A 20,554-nucleotide genomic window follows, 5' to 3' on the forward strand; every position below is an offset into this window, starting at 1 on the left:
AATGGGAAAACAAAAAACTTAAAAGTTAATTAACATTATAGAGAGAACACCCAAGATTATCCAGGTGGACAAATTCTAATCATGAGCAGAAAACTTCCTCCAGTTGGGAGGCAAGGGAGATGCATCAAAAAGAGCTGGAAGTTGCCTGACCAGACAGTAGCGCAGTGGATAGAGCATCGGACTGGGATGCAGAAGAACCCAGGTTCAAGACCCCGAGGTCGCCAGCTTGAGCGCGGGCTCATCTGGTTTGAGCAAAAGCTCACCAGCTTGGACCCAAGGTCACTGACTCGAGCAAGGGGCTACTCAGTCTGCTGAAGGCCTGCAGTCAAGGCACATATGAGAAAGCAATCAATGAACAACTAAGGTGTCACAACGAAAAGCTGATGATTGATGCTTCTCATCATTCTCCGTTCCTGTCTGTCTGTCCCTATCTATCTCTCTGTCTCCGTAAAAAAAAAAAAAGAGCTGGAAGCACCACAGAGTCTTCACCCAGCTTGGCCAGAGGGGCCGTGTGCAAAGCATGAGAAGGGATGTGGGTCAGACAGCCACCAAGGAAACAGGGACCTTCATCCTCCAACTGAGAGCAACCAGGTCCAGCCAACATCCTGCAAAAAGCCTAGCAGCAGATTCATCCCAGAGTCTCCAGAAGGGAGCATAGCCCCCCAGACACACTGTTTCTGGTCCTTGTGAGACTCAACAGAGGACCCAGCTGAGCCATTCTGTCCCCAGACCTCTGGCCTAGAGAACTGAGATGGCAAATGGCTCTTGTATAAAACCACTCGGTGGCAAATTGATTATAGCAGCCACAGAAACTAATAAAACAGGGGGAGGGGTAAGGAGACCAGGGATAAGAGGTCAAACATCCGTGCAAGCCAAGTCCCGAAAGAAGAGGCCAGAAAGACGACACTATTTAAAAGAGAAAATGGATGACTCTTTTCTAGAATTCAAAGAATCCATAAAAACCACACACATACACAAAGCTCTGGAAAACAGCCAACAATCACACTCTTGACCCTCACAAAGGAAGCCAGGAAACTGTTCCAACAGGACAATGACCCGAAAATGTGGATCCCGTGGGGCTTGGAAATACGAGATAGGTATAAAGACCTTGAGAGGAGAATAAAAAAAATCGAATACTCTGGATTTCAGCCGCCAGACTGCAGTTCACTGCGGGAATGAAAAGTAAACCTCAGGCGGTGGCACCGGATGCACAGACACGAGCCAGGTCCCCAGAGAAAGAAGTTGTAATAAACAGAGAGCAAGCATTGTGTGTGTGTGTGTGTGTGTGTGTGTGTGTGTGTGTGTGTGGTGTGTGGAATGGCCCCGGGGGAGCGATTTCCCTTCCACGCACCACATTTTTGATGATCTCGTCTTTGCCGTCGTGTTTCTGGACTTTGAGCAGGTGGTAGCAGAAGTCGAGGACGGCGAAGCGCCGCTGCTGCCCGAGGAGGACGATGATCATGCAGCCCGCCCAGTGCAGCCCGTCGCCGAAGCACTGCCTGCAAACGAGCCGCCGTGAGCCCAACGGCCGAGTGCTCAAGGCCACGTCCCTTCCCAGCGCCAAGCCATCTGCCGGGAACAGGCCACGACGGAGCACTGGGCTGCCCGGGCATGTCCCTGTCATCGGGGAGCACCTCTAGCGGGGGGCTCCCCTGGCACCCTATTTCCTAAGCTGGTTCTAGATCACAGACCCTATTTCCTAAGCTGGTTCTAGATCACAGACCCTATTTCCTAAGCTGGTTCTAGATCACAGACCCTCCAGGAAGGACTTCATGAAGCTGTGTGGATCTATCTAGAGAAATACACACAGACAGTGTGCCTAAGGTTCCAGGGCTGACTCCCAGAAGCCGAGCCCCGAGTCACCTTCCTGCGCCCTCCAGTAGAAACCAGGCAGTGGACAGAGTGTCGGCCCGGGAGGCAGAGGACCCAGGTTCGAAAGTCTGAGGTCACTGGCTTGAGCGTGGTCTCACCAGCTTGAATGTGGGCTCGCCGACTTGAGTGTGGGATCATAGCATAGACATGACCCCATGGTCAATGGCTTGAGCCCAAAGATCACTGGCCTGCACCCAAGGTTGCTGGCTTGACCCAGGGGTCAAAGGTTCGGCTGGAGCCCTCTCCCTGGTTAAGGTGCATATGAGAAAGCAATAAATGAACGAAGGTGCTGCAACTATGAGTTGATGCTTCTGCTCTCTCTCTCTCTTCCTACCTATCTATCCCTGTCTCTCTCACTAAAAAAAATATAAATAAATAAATTAATTAAATAAAACCTGCCCCTCGCGTAGCTGTTTCAGAGCAAGCAGCTCGAGAAAATCTCCAGTCCGTTCTCAGTGGACTCTCCCTCCCGGGTGTGAACCTGGCGCCAGCCCCCACCTCCCTGCCCGCCCCCGAGCACACACTTACTCGACCGTGAACTCGTGCGTCCCCACCGGGATGCAGTACACAAACTGCATGGCACTCCACAGCCTGTGGAACTCGACGCACTCGTCCACGTGCATGACCCCATTGCTGGGCAGGGGCCCGCGCCAGATCGGGTCGTCCAGGAAGGTCCGGATCCGGGTCAGGATGACCTCAAACATCGACAGTCCGCAGCAGAGCCGTTCCTTGGTCAGCAGGTCCCCCTCCCGGGCTATGGCTATTTGCTGTAGGAAGGACAGGAGGTTAAGGGCCGTGGTGGGAGGCCGGGCTGCTGAAACCAAACTGCCTTCATTTTATTTCTGACTTCACTAGGAAATCATCTTAGCCGGCAGAAGAGGAATTTTAGAAATAGCAACCAAATAACTAAGTCAGCTATTGCCTATATGTCTTATAAAAGGAAATACAATTCACAGTCAAGAACAACTGTTAAGTACAGCTGTTCTTTTTTTTTTTTTTTTTTTTGTATTTTTCCAAAGTTAGAAGCTGGGAGGCAGAGAGACAGACTCCTGCATGCACCTGACCAGGATCCACCTGGCATGCCCACCATGGGGTGATGCTCTGCCCATCTGGGGCATTGCTCCATTGCAGCAGGAGCCATTCTAGTACCTAAGGTGGAGACCATGGAGCCATCCTCAGCGCCCAGGCCAACTTTGCTCCAATGGAGCCTTGGTTGTGGGAGGCGAAGAAAGAAACAGAGAGGAAGGAGAAGAGGAAGGGTGGAGAAGCAGATGGGCGCTTCTCCTGTGTGCCCTGGCCGGGAATCGAACCTGGTACTTCCACAAGCTGGGCCGACGCTCTACCACTGAGCCAGCCGGCCAGGGCTGAGTACAGCTGTTCTTAACCAGAGTAATTTTTACCACTAGTAGACACGGGGAGCTGCACGCAGACATTTCTGGTTGTAGCTCATTCAAAATTCCCAACCACCATGTGACGAGGTCTTATTACGAACCGCACTAGAGACCCTGGGCCTGAGTGGACCGGTCCAACCTCCCCGATGCCTCCGTGGTTCGGGCCACACCCAGAGGCTGTGAGCCCAGCCCCACCCCGCCCATGGCCTGATGCGGACACCCTACGGACAACGGTGACTGCCGGCCCAGGGTGTGTTACCTGAGGGGTCCCCAGTCTTTCGATCAGAGGGACCAGGTGCAGGGGTGCGTACTTGGACTCCAGTCTCTTCATCTTGGCATCGAGTCTCTCCCCCTCTGCAGGGGAAACACAGTATTTCACACTCTGTCTCACGTATAAAAAGGAAACCAACGTACGACTGTTCAGGTAACATGTTACAAACAGACTCGTTTACAGAACTGGCTTGTGGGAGATTTTAATTCAGTGTGACAAGAAGTGCTTTTCTGTTCGATATTCACATTTGAAAACCTACTGAAAATGCCATAATCAAAAGCAGAGAACAGGACAGTGAGCCCTCTGCATGTTCTAACGTGCCCCTCGGGGTAGACGCCCCACTTCTGAGACGTCACCACATCGTTTCAGCCTACCTAAATATTTTCAGTTTTCTGTGCGACTGAACTGTGTTACATGGCCAGTTACCCCCGGTTACGGCCGAACCGCTGGCTTTCAGCTCCCCGGCGACAGTTCAGCCCCCCCTGCGCCCCCACCCCCGCTGGAGGGACGAGCTCACCTTTCACGTGGACCCGCGGCAAGATGTTCTGAAAGGGAGCTGCGTGCAGCAGGTCGCAAACTTCTTCTAACGACTGGGACGGAGGCAGAGAAGCTCGTGTTAGGGAGTCCCCTCCCAGCGCAGAGGGACAGGAACCTGGGGTCACCAGCGAGGCCCTACTGACCCTGAGCAACATGGGTATGAACCGCACGGCCCACTCACATGAGGGCTTCTCCACTGAGAACCACTTGAAGGGTCAGCTCCACGTGGGGGAGTCGGACTGGTTATCTGCAGATGCCCCCCACACACTGTGCTAGGGTCAGCTGTTCATCTCTGCCATTCAGCGCAAGATACATAGTCTGAGCAGCACCGTGCACACAAACTGAGCACGCAGACCCTCTGGGGTGACTGAATTTTTAATTCCACTTTTATTTAATTTCTGATTAGATTCAAATAGACGCAAGTGAAAACCAGTGTCCACGGATACTGATGCTATCTGCTAGAAATGCCCGGGGGCACTTGCAGGACCCCTGTGAATGAACTGCCCACAGATACTGACCTTTTCTAAACTAGTGTTAGGAGGGCACCTACCCCACACAAGAATGCCACAGCTCTGGACCTGGCCGGGTTTCTAAGTGGGTTACAGCATCATCCCGACACACCCAGGTTGCAAGTCCCATCCCCGGTCAGGGCACAGACAAGAACCAACCAATAAATTCATAAATAAGTGGAACAGCAAATCGATGTTTCTCTCTGTCTCTCCCTTCCTCTCTCTCCAAAACCTATAAATAAATTGCTGGGGGGAAAAAAAACAACTTTAAATGAAAATATAAAAGAATATCTTCACGACCCCTAGGTTGGGCAGAAGTTCTTTAAAAAGATAAAAGCCCTGGGCCCTGGCCGGTTGGCTCAGCGGTAGAGCGTCGGCCTAGCGTGCGGAGGACCCGGGTTCGATTCCGGCCAGGGCACACAGGAGAAGCGCCCATTTGCTTCTCCACCCCTCCGCCGCGCTTTCCTCTCTGTCTCTCTCCTCCCCTCCTGCAGCCGAGGCTCCATTGGAGCAAAAGATGGCCCGGGCGCTGGGGATGGCTCTGTGGCCTCTGCCTCAGGCGCTAGAGTGGCTCTGGTCGCAACATGGCGACGCCCAGGATGGGCAGAGCATCGCCCCCTGGTGGGCAGAGCGTCGCCCCTGGTGGGCGTGCCGGGTGGATCCCGGTCGGGCGCATGCGGGAGTCTGTCTGACTGTCTCTCCCTGTTTCCAGCTTCAGAAAAAAAAAAAAAAAAAATGAAAAAAAAAAAAAGAAAAAAAAAAAAAAGATAAAAGCCCTGGCCAGTTGGCTCAGTGGTAGAGCATCGGCCTGGCGTGCAGGAGTCCCGGGTTCGATTCCTGGCCAGGGCACACAGGAGAAGTGCCCATCTGCTTCTCCACCCCTCCCCCTCTCCTTCCTCTCTGTCTCTCTCTTCCCCTCCCGCAGCCGAGGCTCCATTGGAGCAAAGCTGGCCCAGGCACTGAGGATGGCTCCTTGGCCTCTGCCTCAGGCGCTGGAATGGCTCTGGTTGCAACAGAGCAACGCCCCAGATGGGCAGAGCATCGCCCCCTGGTGGGCATGCCGGGTGGATCCCAGTTGGGCACATGCAGAGTCTGTCTGACTGCCTCCCCATTTCCAACTTCAGAAAAATACAAAAAAAAAAATGTGATAACCATTAAAATAAAAATAAAAAAGCCTACATTCTAGGAGTATTACTTTACCAAAAATCACCACTATCCGAGTGAAAAAACAAGCCAGAAAAATAGGGAGAAGTCTATGCAATAGGTGTACCACACAAAGAACTTCTGGACACAAGCTGTGGAAAAATGGGCAAAAGACACAAATGGCGCATTTCACAGACAGAAGGCAACTAATGAAGATGCCCACCTCCTTAGTCATGAGGGACAGGCGAGTAAGTCTGAACATATGAGTCTGTTACTCTCACTGTGTTCTCCAAGTTACAGCTGTCAGCTGAGTGGTATACGAGGGACAGAGGGACCCACCAAATGACACCACAGGGGGACAACCAGTGGAGAAGTGGGTGTGACTTCTTAGTGCTGGTGGTGGTGGTGCTGTCCACTGCGGTCAGCTTACAAGTAGAATAATTACAATTCAATGAAATTCAAGAGTCAGCCCCTCAGTCACACTGGCCACCGCCTCAAGCGCTCTACAACCTCCGATATGGAGCCCCGTCACTGCAGACGCGTCCCCTGGGCAGCTGTGCTATACTGCTACCTCTGTCACACACCTGAGGGCTCTGCCGTAGCAAAACGATGGAATAAACTATGTTTACAACGCTCACTCAAGGAGGAAAACGTTCTCCAATGAACCCCTACGCGTTTTTGTTTTTTCAAGGGTGGGAAACAAATCCCAATTTCAAGCAGTCACGAAGAAAAGGGGTGCTTTACGGGGCCTTGCCCACCTCCGCCATGAAATAACCCCAATAGATGGAGCCTCTTCTGTCACCTGTGGGGGTGGCTGGGGTGGGGCGTGGCCAGAGCCAGGCTGGGTGGACCACTCACCAGGCTCTGTTCGATGAGCAGGCAGAAGAGGATGGCGTTGCCCACTTCCCGGAGGTTCTGGAAGCACACTGTCTTCAGCTCTGCGTACTCCACGATGTCCTTCAGCTGGTGGTGGAAGAACTCCAGGATGCCTGGGGTAGAGGGTGGGGTGGGGCAGAGAGTGAGTGGCAGGGTTAGGGGGGGACACAGGAGGGAGCCAAACCCCGGCAAGAGAAAGCCTGCAGCTGACCACAAAACATTCTCTGACACTGCTGCCATGCCCACCACAGAGAGGGCCACACGTCCTGGGTACCAGCGTCTTCCCTGCTGTGGTGGTTTGTGGAGCGCCTGAGCCCCGGACCTCGGCTCCAAAACCTCCTCTCCATCACACCCTCCTTCTCCATCACACCCTCCTTCTCCATCACACCTTCCACCTTCCGGGGAGGCGCCAATCACAAGGATAAATGAGAAAGACCAGACCGTCATCGCCCGCAGATTATTTGGTAATATTTAAGATCCCTCCAGAGGCACCGACAGGAATGGGCTGTCTGGTCAAGGATGCCTGCAAAAGGCCAGTCGCTAACGCCCTCCCCAGCAGTGGAACCGGTGTGCTTTCTCCCGCAGCGTCGAAGCAAGAGGATGCGCCTCCACCCCTGTCCCCCTGTCCCCCTGTCCCCCTGTCCTGGAGGCTCTGGACATTGCGAGAAGGCACGAACACACAGAAGGCATGCAGGACTGGGAAGGAAGCCGGTCTTCATTAACCTGAACTAGACACATTCACTGCGAACCCACGGACCCTGTGCAGGCCATCAGGAAGCCACAAGCTGACTCTGGGATTGAGACGTCACACGGAAGACCTACGGCAGCCAAAAGCACCCCGAGAAGAACAAAGGTGTGGAGGTGTAAACCAGTTTCAGGCCCCGGGGGCCAGGCTGCAAAGACCTGACGCCTGGCCAGCCTGAGGCTGTCCCTTCCTCAGCAAGGTCCACGTGCCCTGCTCCGCCTGCCTCGTCCACCCCAGTCCTCAACATCGCCCCCCTGAGAACGCTGACCCTCTCAGGGGACGGGATGCTCCATCGTGTGTGTCAACCCACAGCAGGCATGCGTGAACAGGATAACAACACGGCTCCATCCACACAGTGGGACCCATGCACTGGGGCTACGCCAGCCCTCTGTGCTAACGTGAAGTGGTAGGAATGACGAGTGCCTCCCCCCGCCCCAGTCCACAGGTCTGCCCCAGGCCAGTGTGGATCTGGCCTAAATGGCTTTCCACGTCTCGTCACAATATGAGAACCACTATTATTATCCCAACCTCACTCCTCTACTTTCTTACAATGAACTGAAGTTGGACTCTGCTAAGCGAGGCCACACCAGTGGTCACCTCCCTTCACGGTGGCTGGATGGGTCCCCTCACCATCTCCTCTAACATTAACAGCTAGACCACCTGACTGCTCGCTAAGCATCTCTCAGCAGGACCCAACTGCAGACCCAAGTTGCCTAAGCAGGCAGCTGTCCAGCTTCCAAGAAGTATTATTAGATAATAGAGGAAGGAAGTTCTATTAAAAGACAAGGGTTCCTGCCCTGGCCGGTTGGCTCAGCGGTAGAGCATCAGCTCAGCGTGTGGAAGTCCTGGGTTCAATTCCTGGCCAGGGCTCACTAAAGTGCCCATCTGCTTCTCTATCTTTCCCTCTCTCCTTCCTCTCTGTCTCTCTCTTCCCCTCCTGCAGCCAAGGCTCCACTGTAGCAAAGTTGGCCCAGGCACCGAGGATGGCTCCATGGCCTCTGCCTCAGGCGCTAGAATGGCTCCGGTTGCAAAGGAGCCAACAGCCCAAATGGGCAGAGCATCGCCCCCTGGTGGGTATGCCAAGTGGATCCCAGTCGGGTGCTTGCAGGAGTCTGACTGCCTCCCCACTTCTCACTTCAGAAAAATACAAAAACAAACAAACAAACAAACCCAACAACAAGGGTTCCTGCAGGATGATTTTATCAGGATCCACACTGAGATCATTACAGCCGTTTATTTGGATGCCCCAAGTCCGCTCTGGTCAGGCCTCAAGGGCCTGGCCACCTCAAGGGCATATTTGCCTGAGGGTCCTACATCAAGAAAGGCTCTCGATGGAGGGGACACCTGAGGGGCACTGTCCCTCCTGAACACCCCACCTGGACCAGTGAACCCAGCATCTGAGCTCGCTGCCCCCCCCCCGGTTGGTGCCCGTCAAGGTCCCCGAGTTGTAGGGACCTGGGCACCAGCTTCTGGTTGGGCCCCCGGCCTCCTCCTACCCGGAGAAAGCAGGTCGGATTCCAATCAGAAATTCCCGATGGGCTTTCCTTTCCTGCGGCCCGAGGGCGGCTGGTGCTGCCCCCCCCACCCGCCCCCCGCAAGGCGCCCCACTCACCCGGGGACCCGTACTCGTGCCGGGGCAGGCGGCAGATCTTGGGCATGACCTCCATCAGCGTCTTCACGTACTGCAGGATGGTGCCTTGCAGCTGCGGGGGAGACGGGCTGGGTCAGCCGCCGGCCGCCTCTCTGTCCCAGAGGCCCTGAGCGGCACACAGGGCGGGGGTCAGCCTTGTGAAAAGTGGTCCATCGGTAAAGCACAGGGTCGTGAGCAGGACCGAGAATCCTCCTGGCTGGCCAGGGGAATCCCAAGCTCCACCAGGGTGACTTGGCACCGCTAAGGGCACACTCTGACACACAACGCCCCTTGAGAGAGGCACATGGCCGAGCTGATGACTGTGGGGGGAGGGCGGGGAGCTCTGAGGAGGGGATACCTTCCCCAGGAGGAGTCTGGATTCCACTGAGCTGGCAGCCGCTCCCACACTAGACCGGGTCACAGCCTGTGCACCAACCACCTTCCAAGGTACCACCCGTTATGGGGCAGAGGCTCCCCGCTGGGGGGGTCCTCCTGGCAGAACCTGGGTCGGTCAGGGGGTCCCAGCTCTGTCACACGACCCAACTCTTCTGCATTCTAGTTGGTATTTTTGACCCTGATCTACGGTGGTAGGTTTCTGTCCCCTTCTTAGAATTCTGTCAGTGTCGGCACTAACAATTGTATTGTCTTCCTCTGAAGGGTTGGCTACTTTAAAACTACACGGCCAGAAACCCAGCTTCCAGCTTCTCTTGATTAGTTTGGTAGGTCAGGGGAGAGACACCAAAGCCTGTAATTTGGCCATAAAGGATTTTAAAATTTTAAAAAAATGGCCTGACCAGGCGGTGGCGCAGTGGATAGAGCATTGGACTGGGATGCAGAGGACCCAGGTTCGAGACCCCGAGGTCGCCAGCTTGAGTGCGGGCTCATCTGGTTTGAGCAAAAGCTCACCAGCTGCCCTGGCCGGTTGGCTCAGCGGTAGAGCGTCGGCCTAGCGTGCGGAGGACCCGGGTTCGATTCCCGGCCAGGGCACACAGGAGAAGCGCCCATTTGCTTCTCCACCCCTCCGCCGCGCTTTCCTCTTTCTCTCTCTTCCCCTCCCGCAGCCAAGGCTCCATTGGAGCAAAGATGGCCCGGGCGCTGGGGATGGCTCTGTGGCCTCTGCCTCAGGCGCTGGAGTGGCTCTGGTCGCGACATGGCGATGCCCAGGATGGGCAGAGCATCGCCCCCTGGTGGGCAGAGCGTGGCCCCATGGTGGGTGTGCCGGGTGGATCCCGGTCGGGCGCATGCGGGAGTCTGTCTGACTGTCTCTCCCTGTTTCCAGCTTCAGGAAAAAAAAAAAAAAAAAAAAAAAAGCTCACCAGCTTGGACCCAAGGTCGCTGGCTTGAGCAAGGGGTCACTCAGTCTGCTGCGGGTCCTCAGTCAAGGCACATATATGGGAAGGTGGTCAATGAACAACTCAGCTATCGCAACACGCAATGAAAAACTAATGATTGATGCTTCTCATCTCTCCGTTCCTGTCTGTCTGTCCCTGTCCATCCCCCTTTCTCTCTGTCTCTGTAAAAAAACAAACAAACAAACAAAACAAAAAAAACTCAACCCCAAAAAGACAATTAAAAAATGAAAGAGTTACAATTAAGATTCCTTCAAGTTCTTTCTCAGTTATACAAGAGAAACACACGACACACAGAAAACTAAATGGCCTGACCTGTGGTGGCGCAGTGGATCAAGTGTTGACCTGGAATGCTGAGGTCTCCAGTTCGAAACCCTGGGCTTGTCTGGTCAAGGCACATACAGGAAGCAAGTACTATGCGTTGATGCTTCCAGCTTCTCCTCCCACCCCCCACCCTCTCTCTCTTGCCTCTCTCTAAAAATCAATGAATAAAATCTAAAAAAAGAAAACTAAATCCACAAGAGCCAATAAATACCATTCCTCCTTTCATCCCCTTTTCAGAAGGACCAATCTTCCATCTTTTTTTCTTTTTGACAGAGACAGAGAGAGGGACAGATAGGGACAGACAGACAGGAAGGGAGAGAGATGAGAACCATCAATTCTTCGTTGCAGCATCTTAGTTGTTCACTGATTGCTTTCTCACATGTGCCTTGACCTGGGGGATACAGCAGAGCCAAGTGACCCCTTGCTCAAGGCAGCAATCTTGGGCTCAAGGCAGCGACCTTAGACTTCAATCCAGCGACGCTGCACTCAAGCCAGCAACCTCAGGGCTTCGAACCTGGGTCCTCTGCATCCCAGGCCAATGCTCTATCCACTGCGCCACTGCCTGGTCAGGCTGTCTTCCATCTTGAGAGCACTATTTTCTCTACAAGTCTCAGGCAATGCAATGGTCCTTTATACCAGGGTATTGGGGACAGTACTTTTGCATATAAAGGGAACTATTCTCTTACAAGGAAGGCTATATGTGGGTACACACCTTTTTCTATGAATTAGTTTAAATAACATATACTCATTCTTTTGAATTATGAAAGATGGGGGAGAACCTGTCCAGGTAGCTCACTAGGTTAGAGCATCGTCCTGACATGCTGAGGTTTGGGGTTCAATCCCTGGTTAGGGCACATACAAGAATCAACCAATGAATAGCATAAATAAGTGGGACAACAGATGAATGTTTCTATCTCTCTCTCTCTGTCTCTCTCCCTTCCTCTTTCTAAAAATCAATATAAGAAAATAAAAAAAGGGAGGGAGGGAGGAAAGGAAGGGAGGGAAGAAAGGAAGGGAGGGAGGGAAGGAAGGAGGGAGGGAAGGAAGGAGGGAGGGAAGGAAGGAGGGGAGGGAGGGAGGGAGGGAGGAACCTGACCCTGAGATTGGTGTCTGGCGGGGCAGGAGGGGGGGGGCGGACGGGCACTCCTGTGGGACCGAAGCCCTCAACCTGCAGGATCTGGTGCCATCTGGCCAGACAGTGTCAGAATGAGCTGAATGACAGGACACCCGGCCGGCGACAGAGAACTGCTTGGCGGAGTGGGCAGAGAACTGCTGCCCACATCAGAGCTGGAAGCGGAACCCTTCACAAAGCGAAGGAAGTACATCGAGGCGACGTACCAGGCTCTTGACGACCTTCAGCAGCTCCTCCATGACTACTGCGATGCCTTGGTATCCGAGCAGCCGGCAGATGACCTGGAAGTGTGGGGGCCCCACGAAGTTCCGGTAGCTGCTGTAGATGCTCGAGTAGGCCAGGTTCAGAGCCTGGGGGACAGAGGACACACACGCATCAGACCTCCAAAGGTGACAGGGTGGCCCCTATGCACGCAAGAAGATGAAGGGTCAGCGCGCAAAGGTTCATTCAACACACAGCACCCTTAGGTGTGGCACGGGAGGTTACCCACGAACCGTTCAGGCTGCCCTTACTGGCAGGGATGTGTTCAACCTGAGGATATGAACAGCAAGCTTGCTAAAATAGGAGAAAAAAATTGGTTTATCAACATTTATTAAAATACCCATTTTACAAATGCCATTTCAAGGTCCTGAAATGAAAAATGAACACATCCTAGCACTTCAATGCTGCAACGGAGCTGGCCCCTAGTCCCCTGGGGACACCCCAAGGTCAGACCTTGGTGGGGCAGTGGGAGCTGTCTTCTGGGGATCACTAGGCTGGTGACAAATCTGGGGATCACTAGGCTGGTGACAAAGGTGTTCAGGATGGTTTTCTACAACTTGGAGAGGGTCTCCAAGTTGTCTAAGGACATGGGTGCACACAGCCAGGAAGCATCCACGCTATGCATTTGCCTCTCAGCACGTCTTTACCTGCACCCCACAAATTTTGATATATTTGCATCTGATCAGTTCAATGTCATTTTTTTTTTCATTTTTTCTGAAGCTGGAAACAGGGAGAGACAGTAAGACAGACTCCCGCATGCGCTCAACCGGGATCCACCCGGCACGCCCACCATGGGGCGACGCTCTGCCCACCAGGGGTCGATGCTCTGCCCATCCTGGGCATCGCCATGTTGCGACCAGAGCCACTCTAGCACCTGAGGCAGAGGCCACAGAGCCATCCCCAGTGCCTGGGCCATCTTTTCTCCAATGGAGCCTTGGCTGCGGGAGGGGAAGAGAGAGACAGAGAGGAAGGAGGGGGAGGGGTGGAGAAGCAAATGGGCACTTCTCCTGTGTGCCCTGGCCGGGAATCGAACCCGGGTCCTCCGCACACTAGGCCGACGCTCTACCGCTGAGCCAACCGGCCAGGGCTGTTCAATGTCATTTTAAAAATTTCCCTTGAGGCCCTGGCTGGTTGGCTCAGGGGTCAAGCATCAGCCCGGCATGTGGATGTACCAGGTTTGATTCCCAGTCTAGGGCACACAGAAGAAGCGCCCATCTGCTTCTCCACCCTTGTCCCTCTCCTTCCTCTCTGTCTCTCTCTTCCCCTCCCACAGCCAAGGCTCCACTGGAGCAAAGTTGGCCCGAGCACTGAGGATGGCTCCGTGGCCTCTGCCTCAGGCACTAGAATGGCTCTGGTTGCAACAGAGCAACGCCCCAGATGGGTAGAGCATCGCCCCCTGGTGGGCATGCTGGGTGGATTCCAGTTGGGCACATGCAGGAGTCCGTCTATCTGCCTCCCTGCTTTCCACTTTAGAAAAAAAAAATTTTTTTTTAATGTTCCCTTGAGACTTCCTCTTGATCCAGAGATCGTTCAGAAAGCTGTTCATTTCCAAGTGTTTGGAGATTTTTCTTACCATCTTTCTGTTATAGATCTTTACTTTGAGTTCACAGTAGTCAGAGGACATAACTTGTTATGACTTCCAGTCTTTTAATTTTTTTTTTTTTTTTTTCTGAAGCTGGAAACGGGGAGAGACAGTCAGACAGACTCCCGCATGCGCCCAACCGGGATCCACCCGGCACGCCCACCAGGGGGCGACGCTCTGCCCACCAGGGGGTGATGCTCTGCCCCTCTGGGGCGTCGCTCTGCTGTGACCAGAGCCACTCTAGCACCTGGGGCAGAGGCCAAGGAGGCATCCCCAGCGCCCGGGCCATCTTTGCTCCAATGGAGCCTTGGCTGCGGGAGGGGAAGAGAGAGACAGAGAGGAAGGAGGAGGGGGAGGGGTGGAGAAGCAAATGGGCGCTTCTCCTGTGTGCCCTGGCCGAGAATCGAACCCGGGTCCCCCACACGCCAGGCCGACGCTCTACCGCTGAGCCAACCGGCCAGGGCCAGTCTTTTAATTTTGTTGAGGTTTGTTTTATGGTCAGGAATATGGTTTGTCTTGGGGAATGCTCACTGGGTGCTTGAAAATAATGTGTGTTCTGCTGTTGCTGGGTGGAGAGTTCTATACTCGTCCATGGTTGATGGTGTTCAGTTCTTATTCATTGTCGTTTTTATTTATTCTATTTTTTTTTTTTTTTGTATTTTTCTGAAGTTGGAAACAGGGAGGCAGTCAGACAGACTCCCGTATGCGCCCGACCGGGATCCACCCGGCACGCCCACCAGGGGCGATGCTCTGCCCCTCCGGGGCGTCGCTCTGTTGCAACCAGAGCCATTCTAGCACCTGAGGCAGAGGCCATGGAGCCATCCTCAGCGCCCGGGCCAACTTTGCTCCAATGGAGCCTTGGCTGCGGGAGGGGAAGAGAGAGACAGAGAGGAAGGAGAGGGGGAGGGGTGGAGAAGCAGATGGGCGCTTCTCCTGTGTGCCCTGGCCGGGAATCAAACCCAGGACTCCTGCACGCCAGGCTGACACTCTACCACTGAGTCAACCGGCCATGGTTTACTTATTCTATTGATCACTAATGGAGAAGGATGAGTTCCCTAACTGTAATTGTGGACTTGTTCATTTCTCCTTTCACTTAGGTTAGTTTGCGCTTCAAGTGTTTTGAAAGTCTGTGGTTTGCTGCATAACCATTTTGGAACGCTCTATTTTCTTGGTGGCTAACCCTCTTTTGTCCTTATTCAATATGCCTGGTAATATTCTTTGCTCTGAAACCTACTTTATCTTATGTCAATACAGTTGCTCCTGCTTTCTTCTGATTCTAGTCTGTATGATATATCTGTTTCCATTCTTTTCCTTTCAACCTATCTAGATCATTCCTTTGAAGCAAGTTTCTTGTACACTCATATTTCCCAGTCCTCTCTGCCAATCTCTGGCTTCTAACTGCACCAAGACCAGTTACAGTTAAAACATTTATACAGCCTGACCAGGCGGTGGCGCAGTGGATAGAGCATCGGACTGGGATGCTGAGGACCCAGGTTCGAGACCCTGAGGTCACCAACTTGAGTGCAGGCTCATCTGGTTTGAGCAAAAGCTCACCAGCTTGAACCCAAGGTCGCTGGCTCGAGCAAGGGGTTACTCGGTCTGCTGAAGGCCCGCGGTCAAGGCACATATGAGGAAGCAATCAATGAACAATTAAGGTGTTGCAATGCGCAATGAGAAACTAATAATTGATGCTTCTCATCTCTCTGTTCCTGTCTGTTTATCCCTTCTATCCCTCTCTCTGACTCTCTACCTCTATAAAAAAAAAAAAAAAAAAAAAAAAACCACACCCCACATTTATACATAAAATAATGACTGATATTTAAAATCCTGCTTGAATTGTAAGAAGAACAGCAACACAAACGTAACATCTCAAGCCCGACCAGGCAGTGGTGCAGTGGATAGAGCGTGGGACTGGGACGCAGAGGACCCAGGTTCGAAACACCGAGGTCGCCAGCTTGAGCACAGGCTCATCTGGTTTGAGCAAGGCTCACCAGCTTGAGCCCAAGGTTGCTGGCTCAAGCAAGGGGTCACTGAAGCCCCTTGGTCAAGGCACATATGAGAAAGCAATCAATGAACAACTAAGGAGATGCATCAAAGAATTGATGCTTCTCATCTCTCTCCCTTCTTGTCTGTCTGTCCCTATCTGTCCCTCTCTCTCTCACACACAAAAAAATAAAGGAACCATCCCAGCCAACTTCTAAAACAGATGTCTGAGTGCCTGTGCCCTTGTGGTTCACAGATGTGAATCCCGGGTCCTTCGGGACTATAGGTGGGCATGGGTGGGCTCACTGCTGTGTCATTCAAGAAGCTGAATCCCAGCTGCCTCCCTGCGTTCCCGGTGGAAAATCACGCAGAGTGAAAAAAAACTCATAACCTTTACTACCAAGATGGACACAGATGCCTCCGGACAGCAGGATAGACAGAACAGAGTGGGTGAGGAACCTCAGAAATCTACCCCTCGGGCTGGTGAGACACCCCCACCCTCATCGAGGCTGTGCAGATCTGGGGTCAATCACCAGCACCCACCCCCCCTCAATGGCCAGACTTGCTGACTCCGAACCATCCTTTGCGACGCCAAGGCAGGGAGGAAGTGGACAGAGAATGGGAGAACCAGCTCAGTGCTCAGTTCCTCCTTCCCACTGACTTCCCTTTTCACCAGTGTCATAAAAATGTACTTGTGGGCCCTGGCCGGTTGGCTCAGCGGTAGAGCGTCGGCCTAGCGTGCGGAGGACCCGGGTTCGATTCCCGGCCAGGGCACACAGGAGAAGCGCACATTTGCTTCTCCACCCCTCCGCCGCGCTTTCTTCTCTGTCTCTCTCTTCCCCTCCCGCAGCCGAGGCTCCATTGGAGCAAAGATGGCCCGGGCGCTGGGGATGGCTCTGTGGCCTCTGCCTCAGGCGCTAGACTGGCTCTGGTCGCAACATGGCGACGCCCAGGATGGGCAGAGCATCGCCCCCTGGTGGGCAGAGCGTCGCCCCATGGTGGGCGTGCCGGGTGGATCCCGGTCGGGCGCATGCGGGAGTCTGTCTGACTGTCTCTCCCTGTTTCCAGCTTCAGAAAGATGAAAAAAAAAAAAAAAAACAAAAAGAAAAATGTACTTGTGTGCTCCTCCCTAAGAGAGGGATTCAAACTTTCCAAGTCCAGATGTGTTCACTGCCAATCTTTTACAGGGACCCAAGAAATGTCTATTTTCCTCGCCAAACTCTCCAGTACTCTCTGCTAACATGACATAAAACTTCTTTCGTGCCAAGGGGGATAAAATGCTACATTTTAGTGCCAGAAAGAGGGCATTAGACCATTTATTCTGATCCTTTTAAAAAAAAACAAAAACAAGCCCTGGCCAGTTGGCTCAGTGGTAGAGCGTCAGCCTGGCGTGCAGGAGTCCCAGGTTCAATTCCCAGCCAGGGTACACAGGAGAAGCACCCACCTGTTTCTCCACCCCTCCCCCTCTCCTTCCTCTCTGTCTCTCTCTTCCCCTCCCGCAGCCAAGGCTCCATTGGAGCAAAGTTGGCCCGGGCGCTGAGGATGGCTCTGTGGCCTCTGCCTCAGGCGCTAGAGTGGCTCTGGTTGCAACAGAGCAACACCCCAGATGGGCAGAGCATCGCCCCCTGGTGGGCATGCCGGGTGGATCCCGGTAGGGCACATGCGGGAGTCTGTCCGACTGCCTCCCCATTTCCAACTTCAGAAAAAATACAAAAAAATCCACAAATGATCCACCTCACACCCTTTCTGAGAGGTGGGAGAAGTGGGTGAAGTACATGAGCCTGAACTGCAGCACCTGCCCATTTCCAAGGTATAAACGCTCCCAACACGGCCCAGTTCAAGCTGCCACCTATAATGAGAGCAAGGCAAGCAACTGCGAGGGTAGAAATGAACGGTTTGCACTCCAGGGAACAGGGGATTGAGAAAGAATGGGATGTCTCAGGTCCAACTGCCCTGGCCCTGGCTGGGTAACTCAGTGGGCTAGAGCAACATCCCGATATGCCAAGATTGTAGGTTCGATGCCCAGTCAGGGCACATACAAGAATCAACCACTGAATGCATAAATAAGTGGAACAACACAATGATGCTTTTTTCTCTCCGTCCCCTCTCTTTAAAATCAATTTTTTAAGAAGTGCACCGATGCAGGCCATGTGAAATGGTAGTCCCCTAGCTCTGACTCATGCCCTGGCCTTGATTGTTCTAAGTTTTCAATTGCTTCCAGAGTCACTCGACCAGCAGCTCAGGGCGCATAAGAATGGGTTTTCTTCGGGGTCCACAAAGTGTGGGTGCCACCTGGGTGTGGGGAAAAGGCAGTGCCTGTTAACCGCCCGGGCCGTGTGTCCCACGGCTGGCAAGCGTCTCCTGTCTGAGCCAAGAGCCTTCGTCTCGCACCTCGCTTCTCAGAAGCAGGTGTCTCTGAGGACCCCTCTGCACGTGAGAAATCTTCAGCCCAGTGGGAGGAAGGCAAAGGGCAGTGGCGTGAAGCCCCCTGCCTGCAGCTGACCTGCTTTGGGGCTCTTGTCCGCCCCGCCACTCTTGCTGGCAAAGCCTTCCAAATCTGCCAGGCCGCCCCTCCCCATCCAGCCCAGGCCCCTCCCCACCAGGCACCCATCCACGCCCCAGTGCCCCGCTTCCTGCCACCCCACGAACCCTCCCCGCCCCACGGAGCCCCGCGAAGACTGCACTGCCCGAGTAGTGACCCCTCGGGGAGCTGCCCCCGCTGAGCCTCCAGACTGTGACTGCAACCAGACGCAGGTACAGGAATGACCACATGCTAAAAAAGCGACAGTCTCAGAAAGGGTGGGCGGCCAATGTCGCCTTCTTCACAGCTGGTCATCGTCAGAGTCGCCAAAACCCTGACCCAAACTGCCGGGAGCAGCCTGGCATCCTGCGTCCCCACGGCGAGGTCAGCCGCACCCCGTGCAGGCAGAGCCCGGGGACTCAGGCCTCTTCCCTACTTCCACCCTGTGACTTCCAAACACGGCTCCTCCACTGACCCACTGCCCGACTCCCAAGGAAGACCGCTGGGTCCTCCCTCTCCTTCCCCCTCCGCGTCGAGGTCACCAGCAAGTCCACTCACGTCCCTTCCAAAACACAGCTTAATCTGTCTATTGCCCTCCATCTCCGTCAATATCACGTGGTTGGTCCAAGCCAGCATGGCCTGCCTGGGCTCAGGGAACCCCCTTTCCACTGAGCATCGTTCTCTGCTCACTCCCTGACCCCCTTCAGACCTCGGCACCCGGATCCAGGGGTCTCAACTCCCCAGCCTGTCCACCGGCCCCCGGTTCCCCCCCCCCCCCCCCGCAGGCTGTAGCATCCAGATCCCCCTGGAGTGGGGCCGTCCCCGGAAGCCACTCAAAGTTCCGTGACAACAGTCCCTTGCCATGTCCCTAGGACTGCAGCCTCTCACAGGGACGCCCTGACCCCCCACACACACACACCAGCCCCCAGTGTGGCAGAAGGAAACCACGTCACTCTCAGCTCAAAATCCCACATATCCTTGCACAACACAGGCCGCATCTGTGTCTACCGACGCTGGTTCCCTGTTCCGGCCAAACATCCCTCCTCTTAACACCCAGCAGGTCCCGCCGACCGGCATCCTTTCTTCCCCGGCTGACAGGTGGACAACTTTCTATTTTTTTTTTTTTTTTTTGTATTTTTCTGAAGCTGGAAACGGGGCAGACTGTCAGACAGACTCCCGCATGCGCCCACCCGGAATCTACCCGGCACGCCCACCAGGGGCGATGCTCTGCCCACCAGGGGGCGATGCTCTGCCCCTCCGGGGCGTGGCTCTGCCTGGGGCAGAGGCCAAGGAGCCATCCCCAGCGCCCGGGCCATCTTTGCTCCAATGGAGCCTCGGCTGCGGTAGGGGAAGAGAGAGATAGAGAGGAAGGAGGGGGGGGGTGGAGAAGCAGATGGGTGCTTCTCCTGTGTGCCCTGGCTGGGAATCGAACCTGGGACTTCTGCACGCCAGGCCGATGCTCTACCACTGAGCCAACTGGCCAGGGCCAGACAGGTGGACAACTTTCAACGGCCGCACTCCTTCATCAGGTGTGGGGACGCCGTGACCAAGTCACCCGGGTGGCCCAAGGGCCCGTGCACCAGAGGCACCAGGCTGCTGAGGACACAGAGAGCCTAGGAGGCAGGCGGGAGGGAGAGAGGGGGAGAGTCCCAGCCTGCAGAGCAGCCCTCTTAGGTCACCATGCGAACCGGCTCAGTTCTGTGCCTTCCAGAAGGATGTCCTGCCCAGACCCCAGCCCTGCGCTTCCCACCACGGAGCCGAGGCCCATAAAGCCGCCAGATGCAGGTGGGCGGAGGGCCTGGTCCCCCACGCCCCACGTGGCCCACAGGTGACACCACATCAGAGGGAATGACTCAGAAAGCAGGTAGAAGAATGCAGACATGCCACACACACAACTTCCGAAGAGGAAACCCCGTGTCAGACCCGCCCCCCCAGGGAAAATGCCCTTGAGCCTCCCGGGCTCTTCTCTATGAGTGGGCGTAGCTTTGTGTCCTTACGATCATTCTGTCTGGGGGTTTTTAACTCAATAAAAGATAGCTCCCCACCAATCCATCAGTCAATCGATCATAAAATAAAAGAAATAAAACAAAATAAAATGCGGGTCTCATGGCCTGTCACTAGATCAACGCGATTGTCTGTAATGACTTTTATTGGATGAGTCAGTCCCTCCAGTGTTCTGGGTGTCTAATGAAAGTGCTTCTGCGACTTACTTCCTTAGGGTCCAGCTTCCTGGAAGTGAGAATGTGTAACTACTGTAAGCGTGGTCTGATACCCAAACCCATGTGCCCCCCCCCCCCCGCCGGCACACCTGCGGGGCACGTACTCGGGGTCACTCCACAGAACCGTCTCTGACAGGACAGGCCGGTGATCCTTCCCACTGACCCTCACATCTTCTCCGTGAGTGGGGAGGCTGGCTGGCTATTTCCAC

The 20,554-nt window shown here is 54.3% G+C and overlaps 2 protein-coding genes across 3 annotated transcripts in view; one reads left to right on the plus strand and one right to left on the minus strand.

Annotated features, from left to right (window-relative positions):
- The window catches only part of NIPA1 (NIPA magnesium transporter 1), a 90,941-nt gene that overhangs the window by 53,136 nt on the left and 17,251 nt on the right, over nucleotides 1-20,554 (plus strand). The gene's annotated exons all lie outside the window — the stretch shown is intronic.
- Nucleotides 1-20,554, minus strand: part of CYFIP1 (cytoplasmic FMR1 interacting protein 1) — a 68,494-nt gene that overhangs the window by 2,741 nt on the left and 45,199 nt on the right. For both annotated transcript variants that reach the window (XM_066238303.1, XM_066238304.1), the window contains exons 24-30: nucleotides 11,986-12,129; nucleotides 8,957-9,047; nucleotides 6,582-6,712; nucleotides 4,052-4,124; nucleotides 3,523-3,617; nucleotides 2,401-2,639; nucleotides 1,352-1,499 (exon numbers count right to left, since the gene is read on the minus strand). In XM_066238303.1, the coding sequence (XP_066094400.1) occupies nucleotides 1,352-1,499; nucleotides 2,401-2,639; nucleotides 3,523-3,617; nucleotides 4,052-4,124; nucleotides 6,582-6,712; nucleotides 8,957-9,047; nucleotides 11,986-12,129 (921 nt within the window). The remainder of the gene's footprint in view (nucleotides 1-1,351; nucleotides 1,500-2,400; nucleotides 2,640-3,522; nucleotides 3,618-4,051; nucleotides 4,125-6,581; nucleotides 6,713-8,956; nucleotides 9,048-11,985; nucleotides 12,130-20,554) is intronic.

This window comes from Saccopteryx bilineata, chromosome 7 (assembly GCF_036850765.1).
Source record: "Saccopteryx bilineata isolate mSacBil1 chromosome 7, mSacBil1_pri_phased_curated, whole genome shotgun sequence".
In the NCBI taxonomy this organism is placed as follows: Eukaryota; Metazoa; Chordata; class Mammalia; order Chiroptera; family Emballonuridae; genus Saccopteryx; species Saccopteryx bilineata.